Raw genomic sequence first — 9762 nt, forward strand, 5'->3', positions numbered from 1 at the left:
TTCACATTTAGGATTTTATACTTTGATTTGTATTATGCATACGCGAAAATTTACAATTATTCGGTACAATAACTAACGAAAGCGGAATGTTTTACAAATAATTACACTAGAAACTTTAAAAATCCCATGAACTTCGAATGGTGTTTTGAAACTTTAGAACATACATAAAAATCTAATACTTGTATAATACGGTGAAAGTGGGAATTTCGGGAACTTATAACACATTGGTAATAAATATAAATTGTTCTATTAATTAAAGGCAAAACACGAGTCAAACACTGCTTAAATAACGATAAACATTATATCTTACAGATTAGAACTAACACATACAGTAAATTAAAAAGAATTAAAAGATAATACGAGACGCGTGTGCCACCACGTATGCAAGATAACCTATGCCACACACGAAGGCACACAGCGAAACTGTTATTTCACGTTTTATCTGCCGGTAACCTGGGCTAGTGTCGTTCATATTGTTTTTTAGGATTTCGCCTTTTTTATTTTTGTGTGGGAAATCGTCGTCTGGTATTTGGCAGCCGAGAAACTTGCAAAGTTTGGGCCAACCCTCCGAACACTTGTACACTAACAGTTTGTCTTTTGGTGCAACCTATATCAAAAAATCAAGAATGAATGTAACTTACTTATTCTTATATGGCGGGCAACGATATGGTCGATATACCACGAGTGTTTCATACACTTCGTGTCTGTCTACGAGTTACACTGTATGTAACTTTTTGGATGACTATTTTTTTTTTTCGTGTATATTTTCATTTTCATTATGCTTTAGCCCTAATTTACAAGACCATAGTTTAACATACAATCTGTTAAGTTGTACATACATACCTGTAAGACTCTTGCGTTGTGATTTCTGTATGCAATTCTTAAGGCTTGGTTGTTTGGAACGTATGTCTCCCAAGGTGAAATAGGAACCGAACCGAAGGCGATACGAACTGTTTAATTAAACATTTATTAAATATTGTGGCTTATGTTAAATTATAGGGTGGGTTGGGGAAGGCGGGACACCTTTAGCACAGACAATCTAAATGTTCTGATCTAAACAATTAATAACGGTCTATATGGGAGTCGCCTGGACTAACATTTATTTAGTCCCAAGTAAATAGGTTTTTATTTAGTAGAAGTCTAGAAAAGTGGGGTAAGATGGGATATGCTTTCATTTTCTTTACTCGTCCCATTTGGCAGTACAAATTAATATTTTCAGAATTTAATACCCATAGTTTCACGACTGTAAAACAGCGTTGTTTTTGTTCAAACAGGATTGGGAAATATTGGATATTATGTGTTGATAGTATCCCATCTTGCCCCACAGAATTTTAGATAGATAGCATGTTTATACGCTAACATACTTGCGTTGTTGAGAAATCGTTGTAGTTTAGAGCAGTGTGGTGACAGCCGGCTGATGGCGCTGTAGAGTCCACACGTTGACAACATTCGCATTTGTAGATTCATGCTTCCCAACCATTCTTCTTCTGTATCTCGAACCATCAGTAAGATCTAGAAATATTACTTGTTTTAGTTGCGGTTATGAGTATAAGGCTTAGGGGCTAGGGGTCAAGGCCCGACGCTGCTGCTATCATTGCGGGAGTGTGTGTCATTGGAAAACACCCTTATAAAGGCAAACCCTTAGCTTGTAAGGTGACTCGACGCATGGCAGACGAAACATCGGTCCTTCAAGATTAAAATTAAAAAATACAAGACGATTTCTTTTTTTTCTTGCAAAATGCTTAGGTTTATTTGATTTTTGGCACAAGAAGATGCGCATGTTATAATTTAGATAAATTTTGTATTTTAAGTGGTGCATCTTTTAGTTATACAAAGTTAATGTTATTATATGTCTTTGTATTAATGCATTCTATAATTTTGTTTATGTGTACATATGATATAACATAAAATCTATTTTTACAAAATATAAGTTAGATTTATCTCTTCGAATACATTAATACCGAAAACAGGGAAGAGAAGGAAATTAACGAAGCCGTTAAAACAAGTTATATGGGGAAAAACTTAAGTAAAAGTGTTAAATAAAACAGTGGCTTCTAAACCCACAATAAAGTATAAATAACTTTCAAATTAAGATAACCTATGACGTTAACGCGCCTAAAAATCACAATGGCCAAACTAGGGGTTGATATTTCAAAACTTTAAGATTTGACATTAGTCATGAAATCGTTCTTCATGTCACGGGCGTCAGTATTTGGGTGGTTCTAATTTTTTAAGGGAAGTCACGACTAAAAACACATTCAAAATCAGTCACTTATATTGTTGCTTATTCTGTTGATGGATTACTATAACGAAATATTTAACTTCCGCGAAAACCGAGTGTCCTTTTAATGTAATAGTATATATATATAATACTGTTGGGAAAGATAAAAACCGTTGGCACATAATCTTATTTTTAACAATTAACAACGCTCTTTCAATGTCATAATACTGCGGTAATAATTCGGTAAATATTCTTTGTTTACTGTACTAAACGGGACGATAAAATAAAATAAAAACACGATCCATCTTGCCCCGACTTCTATGTATTACTATATAGTAGGGTGGGGGAATATGGAAGACCTTTTCATTCTACTTTTTCGTGCCATTTGGCAGTAAACAAAGAACATTCAAAGAATTATAAAACCGTATCCTCACGACTCCCATAATCATCGGTAACAATTTAAAACACGATCAGGATATTTGAATATAAGTGCCAGATGTGTCCCGTTTTACCATACAGTACTATGTTAGGAATTTAAATCGCAAAGGCCTTTGCTCGACCTTTTGTCCTTTTATTGTACATTTAAAAATGACACAGCACACGCGGGAAATTCCAAGAGAAAAATCGGGAATGGTCATGGTATAATTTACGTATGCAGTATTACATATTCCCTGAATTAAATATTAATATAGCAAATGAACTCTGCACCTTTTGCATATAGTCATTGTTACCAGAATGTAAAAGACAGGACGTTGGGCAATATGGTAGGGTGGGAGAAGACGGGACACCTTTATCACATAGTATCCAAAAATAGGACGATGAAATATACGAAAAGGTGTCTTATCTTCCCCCCACCCTACTAAATATATGAATATATGAGACAATATAGTTATTTAAAACAAGACGACTAATAGTCATGTCGTTGTTATAACTCGACAGTGCTGAGCATATAAGATGTATAAAAATCACGAACATATATAAAGCCACAAATATATTACCATTTATTACTTCATATACAAACTATATATGTACCTTTGCGTCCGGAAAAGCTTTATGCATCTCTTCCCAATAGTGGCATGCTGGTACGTCACATGTGGCATCTATGTCTTTGTACATCTCTCGAAAATCGTCAGCCGTTCCCCCAACGGTCATAATTTTTGTCCATTGGTCGTGCAGATGTTCAAAATTATTCTCGGCGTCGTAAACCTGATACCCCAGCATTGTCAATGCCTCTCGAATCGAGTTCGTGCCGGTTTTAGGCAGTCCAGCCAATATTATTTTCATTATTGTCTAAGTAGAAAACGACCTAAAAACATAATAAAATTTAAAGGTTTTTTAGAGTTAAATATTTTTTTCTTGAGTGCATTAAAAGAAAGTTATAGATTGTTTAGTTATATATCGTATATCGTTTAGCAGAGAAGAAAAAGTAGTTTTAAGCTAAGTAATACAGACTGCACAGTTAGCATGATGCTTTGATTTGATAACAGACCAAGATAGTGCGTGAAACGCTTGCTTATCATATCACACATCTATATTTCCTAGAAAATCCACTTTGGTACAGAATGACTTCGCATAGAAAACATTTTGGGTTTAAAACTAGACTAATCAGATATATCATATGGCGAAACCAAACCGCTGCCAGACAAACTGGAAAGTCACTACGTGCCAGAACGCATATAACCATTACTGCGCATTGCTGCAACCCATTTGAACTGTTGTTATCTGCATTCAGTGAATCATTTGTACGTCTGGCACGCAGCCAAGTTATAACGCACTGTTTACTGTTGTACTACGTTGAATCGCGCTTGGCACACAAAGTTACGGCAAAAACAAAATACCTCGAGCTCTGCAAAGCATATCGGTCTGCGCGTTAACTTTCGTGTTGGTTTAGCAGCAATGCCTGGAAGATTTATTCTTAAACCGAGATCTACTTTTAGGGGAGTTTCGCTTATAGCTGCCGAGATAGCGACCCATGCATGTATTTCGTGATAATAGCCCGACACGGCGCATCGAATCGTGATTCAGCTTCTCTGTGCCCTTGTTTCACACGAAACGGCTGCTATAAGTCACATGCGCGCTGCCCTATAGACTATAATACATACATCTTCTAGCGTGCCAAGTCCCAGTTAGTTGCCAGAGCACATTAAGCGCCGCATACGCTGTACGAACCCACACACAGTAAACACACACCTACGCTAAACACACTTCCGAGAAATAAGCGGTAGGTAGGCACACAACGCTTATATGTATGGCCACCCAACAAGGGCAACTCGCTTGCCAGATCACAATTCCTAAAGGTCAACTTTCTAAACCAATGTGTTCACCGTCAACACTCAATTTCCCAGAAAGCAGCGCATTTGGCCATGGTCGCCCAAGAATTAACTTAGCCCCTTTACCTCGCCTGCGTTAATAAGGTCACCTTCTAACTCGACCTACTTAATGTGGGCTGCGTTCACTACTTTTCTGAGAATTGGCAAACGGAGATCAACTTTCGCACTTATCAGGATATTCCTGTTTGTAAACTTGACTAAAATCACAGCTTGGTATGCCAGCGATTAACTATATTTCATCCTAAAATAACACAAAACTCTTGCTTGAGTAAACAATTTAATAAAAGACAATTGACATGTGACACGACGCAGTTGTAAACTAATGACCACATTTTTAATATTACTCCATAAAAGAAGTCCTCTTATATTAATAATTATTCATTGCAATCAAATGACTGTCTACTAATTGCAAATAGCAACTGGTCTGACTTTTGCCCTTTCATGCTGCTTACACAAACGACTATTTAAAAATGGCTGACTTAGAACTGCTGCTACGTCTAGTGAATCGACATGAATGCCAAAAGTCGGTCCGCTGGCTACGTTTTATGCCTTCCAAAATGATTCCATGAAATAGTATTCACCCGTACTGCGCTACGTTACATGAATCCAATGTCCGCGAATGGATTCTTATGCCGAACAGACCCGAGTTAGCCTCAGCGAAAATTAGTCAAAAGTTAAGCAGCGTTTGACATCGACTTCCTCGAACTGCGTTACTCTGTCTGCTGCTGAACCCTGTACGTTTCACATCGGTTCAACCAACTTTGATTAAATCGAAGCGCAAAAACATGGGTGCGAGTGAAGGCACACTTTAAACTTGGAGAAAGGGATCGTGTTTTAGTAATGCGCTTATTATAAAAACTTATAAGCAATAATACCCATCAGGAATTGCTTTATGAATTTTGAACCGGATACCAAATATGTCGCACTGCTCTGACCACAAACTGTCTCATACAACGTTCAGACATCCGGTTCGATACATTTGCATGTAAACTGACTTCGCAGACCGGTCAGTCGAGGTCGTTTAAATTACCATCTCGATCACTCTTGAGTCTAAACTGAGAGAAATTAATTGACGTCAGAATAAATGGCGGGAGAATTTCAGAAGCGGTTGTGCTAAGAACCGCATTAATTAAACCGCCGAGAGTCGAACCCGCATTTTTTCCAGGACTTAACCACACCTTTACCAAGTAGACAGCAGAGCGATAACCACACCATGGTATGGAGTCACATATACATATCTACGTATGCGGGTAGTAGACTAACTTGCCAGTATTGCGTCAGCATACTATACTGCATACTCTATGACGCACTTTAGCGTAGGTACATTGCATGCGTCCGACTTTAATTCAGACCACTGTAACATTTAAATGGTCTATAAATAACATTTAAATGAACTGTCACTTAGATAAAACGACTCCGTCTGTACATTGATATTTAATCATGTTTTGCGGTTTCTTTTGTAAAACATTTGATGTAGTGGGGTGGGGGAGATGGGACACATTTAGCACATAATATCCAAGTATTCTGTTTGTGTTTTAAACAATTAACAACCGCCTATGAGAGTCGTGAGGATATACGGTTATTTAATTCTTTGAATGTGCTTTGTTTACTACCAAATGGAACGAGAAAATAGAGTTAAAAGGTGTCCCATCCTCCCCCGTCCTTCTCTAATAATACCGTTGTTTGCCACTTCAATAACGGTAGCAAAGATTTAAAATATTTTAAACAAAAAAAAACAGGATATAGCGACAAAACACAAAACAAGCTTTTTTAAAACATGCTTTTAGTTAAAACATACCGATTTGGTTATTGAATATTTGTTTAAGTATTAAACAATACATGATTTAACAAATTATTTTCGCAGTTTAGAAAGCTGGTGTTTTAAACTTACGTTGGCTACATAGCAAAGTAGTGTGGGGCAAGTCGAAATACTGTAAGCACCTAAATCCGATATTTTGTGTTTTAACAATTAACAATGCTATTATAGAGTCGTGGGCCTATGGTTACACAAATCCGTCAATATTCTTTGTTTGCAACCAAATAAGTAAATTAAAGATATGGAAGTTCCATCTTACCCCACCCATTTTGTAACTTTAAATGTAAAACGTTATACGTACCACCAAAATTATTTAATTTACGAATCTAACTTATTTATTATTTTGTGGCGGGGAAACGGCAGTCGTTATAACACGGTTGTCCTGTTCCATACATATATCAGGCCCGCTTTCGAGTTATCACGTATGTAACTTTGTGGGTGATTGTTTTTGCTCAAAATACCTACGTCGCAGTTGAGCAAGCACGAAATTTTAGAAAACATGAAACAAGTTTACTGCTTGATATTGCTTAATTATTGATTAAAATTTGAGCTAAGTTATCTTACGATAACCTAAATGCATTTAGAACACGCGAAAAAATTATTTTGTACTCCAATAATATTGTAAAGCTACATACGTTGATACTACTTCGTTTTGCCTGAAAAAAAAAAAAAAAAAAACTTAAAAAAAAACATTTGTAATAACTTGCCTTAAATTAAACGCTGTATGGTAGGGTGGGGAAGACGGGACACCTTTAGCACATATAATATCCAAATATGCTAATTGCACTTTAAACAATAACAACGGTCTATGAGAAGTCGTGAGAATGGTTTTATAATTCTTTAAATCTTCTTTGTTTACTACCAAATGGGGCAAAAAATAGTATGAATAGATTAATGGCCCCGTCTTTCCCCACTCTACTACATATACTTTATTATAAATAAACTATATAACTTCTTTAATTTGAATAAACATTTTTAATTTTAATGAACGTTAATCAACTTTATGAAAAAAAGCAAAATATCCTTACAGACTTACAAATACAGAGTCGAACCTCCAGCCACCTGTCAAATGAAAACGTATCGGAAATGAACGTTGCACGTCTTCCTGTGACATCATAATAACTCAATGGAAACTGGGTGCAAGGCAAACAGATAACAGAACCACACCGCATGTTAAATAACGGAAGACCTTACTTGACCTCTTGTTTTGTTTGTTTAAACGTCGGTGCACTTTTAATAGTTTTGAACGCTTTTTGTCGATTTGTCGCTGTATTCTACCTTTTCGTTTTAAATATTTTTTAACCTTCGCTACCGCGTAATCGAAAAGACGAATAAAAAAGTTTGAATATTGTGATTTTTCTCCTTTAATGTTTACATGAGAGAGTTAAGTTTAGATTATTATTTTTTGTTGGAATTTTCACAAACGGTTTCCAGCCTATTTTTCATTGGAGAATACAGAACTCCCTTTTGGCGAACTTAAAAAAATATATAGTGCGGTGGGGAAAGATGGGACACCTTTAGCACAAAATATCTAATTAACCTGGTCGTGTTTTAAACAATTAACAACGGTCTATGGGAGTCGCGAGGACAAGGTTGTATAATTCCTTAAATTTCTTTGTTTACTACCAAAATGTACGGGAAAATAGAATGAAAAGGTGTCCCATCTTCCCCCACCCTACCATGGTAGTAGCTTCGGAAAATCTATGTTTACATCCATCGTTCCATTGGTGTAGTAAACAAGTATATTTACAGAAATATATGTAACCCTATCCCCACGATTCTAAAAAAATGAGTTATAAATTGTTTATTAAAATGCGATTGGGAAATAAGGGATATTATTTTCCAACGATATCCACCTTACCCCACAGTCCTATATATAGCAACTAATTCCTTAACTAAAATTGTCCTAAGATGGAAAATATAACTTCTATGTCTGCAATGTCTAATTGAAAAAGTTTTGATCGATATTGCTGACATAACGCAGTTTTAAGAACTGGTGTTTCTGGTTCTTCTTTTGGATTAAAGTAGACGCACCAATCCCTATGCCACAGTCCCGTACTAAAAATGGGCTCGTCCGGGATTTGAACCCGGGACCTCTCGCACCCAAAGCGAGAATCATACCCCTAGACCAACGAGCCGACATTTATCGGCGCTTCGGATATGATGGTCGTTTTTAAATAGTGCGACTGCAATTTAACCAATTTATTTCTAATGTTGTAAAAATTGCCAGCAATAAAGAAAAAATACCCACACAGTTACATATGTGTTACCTTGTAAGCGGACACGAGATGTAGAAATAAAACAACACCCATGTTATAACGATTGTTGTTGCCACGTCACGGTATGCTAAAATTCATTCATTCATTCATTCATTCATTCATTCATTCATTCATTCATTCATTCATTCATTCATTCATTCATTCATTCATTCATTCATCCATTCATTCTATATAATAGATTGAATTTATTTGAATAGTTTTAAGCTTACTACCCCTTCGTTTTGTTTTACATTTCGATTTTTAACGTAGCCAACCCAGCAGCACAACCTAGCGGACTGTCTAAAACGTTTTGATAAAACCAGGGATGGGGCTAACGCGAACGTTGCTGTTCAGTTACAAACGTAGGACAATTTTATCCGTTAGATTATAGGTATACAATTTAAAGGAAAAACATATTAATACACAGGCTTATAAAACAGAACACCCATTGTTACAACGACTGTCTTTGACCGCCACGTTAAGATAAATAAGTTTCATTTATTCAATCAAATATTTCCTTAACAAAGTTTGCCAATGAACCCAAACACATGATTGTTGTCACATTTAGCAGCTAACAACTGGTCTCTTACATTGTATTCATATATACAGTAGGGTAGGGAAAGATGAAACACCCTTTTATTCTAATTTCTCGTTTTACTTGGTAGTAAACAAAGAACATTTAAAGCATTACAAAACCGTATCTTCACGACTCCCATAGACCGTTGTTAATTGTTTAAAACACGATATTGGAATATTTGAATATTACGTGCTAAAGGTATACACAAACTTACCCAAAAGTATAATATATGTTGAATTCTTTCGTATTGTTGGTCATATAGACTCTGATTTTACTTTACTAATGATTTATAGATTACCAACTTGGTCCTATATATTACGACTGTTTAGCGTACGTTGAGAGGTTAGTTTGCCAACCAATAAAGTTAAATTTAACGTCGATCAAACATAAGTCGTTTGCATGTTAATAAGCCAAGCGTTATGGTCGGTTTTGAGCTCATAAATTCTCTGCACGGCATTGGGTTTACTGTACAGGACGTTGAGGGAATATAGGACATGCATTTATCATATAGAAACTGTTCTCAGAAAAATACCGTGTATATTCCCAGAGGTTATTAACTC

The 9762-nt window shown here is 36.0% G+C and overlaps 1 protein-coding gene and 1 non-coding gene across 2 annotated transcripts; both read right to left on the reverse strand.

The window, feature by feature from the left end:
• Positions 1–13: 13 nt before the first annotated feature.
• On the reverse strand, positions 14–7523 carry LOC149726360 (uncharacterized). Its single transcript, XM_089889844.1, has 5 exons — positions 7404–7523; positions 3254–3527; positions 1365–1512; positions 844–950; positions 14–607 (listed from the first exon to the last, which is right to left on the reverse strand). The coding sequence occupies exons 2-5, from the start codon at positions 3503–3505 to the stop codon at positions 347–349; spliced, it is 768 nt and encodes a 255-aa protein (XP_089745970.1). The 5' UTR covers positions 3506–3527; positions 7404–7523; the 3' UTR covers positions 14–346.
• Positions 7524–8433: 910 nt separating this feature from the next.
• Positions 8434–8505, reverse strand: Trnap-ugg (transfer RNA proline (anticodon UGG)). Its single transcript has one exon. It is a non-coding gene; the product is annotated as a tRNA-Pro (tRNA).
• Between the last annotated feature and the right edge of the window lie 1257 nt (positions 8506–9762).

Source organism: Ciona robusta, chromosome 12, assembly GCF_009617815.1.
Source record: "Ciona robusta chromosome 12, ASM961781v2".
Classification (NCBI taxonomy): Eukaryota; Metazoa; Chordata; class Ascidiacea; order Phlebobranchia; family Cionidae; genus Ciona; species Ciona robusta.

Excerpts from the sequence above, each read along its gene's own strand:
- LOC149726360 (XM_089889844.1), bottom strand. The coding sequence starts at position 3,505 with ATGAAAATAATATTGGCTGGACTGCCTAAAACCGGCACGAACTCGATT. Across the intron at positions 951-1,364 it reads ACGATTTCTCAACAACGCAA|TTCGTATCGCCTTCGGTTCG; the intron begins GTATGTTAGCGT and ends TTAATTAAACAG. Across the intron at positions 608-843 it reads ACAACGCAAGAGTCTTACAG|GTTGCACCAAAAGACAAACT; the intron begins GTATGTATGTAC and ends TTTTTGATATAG.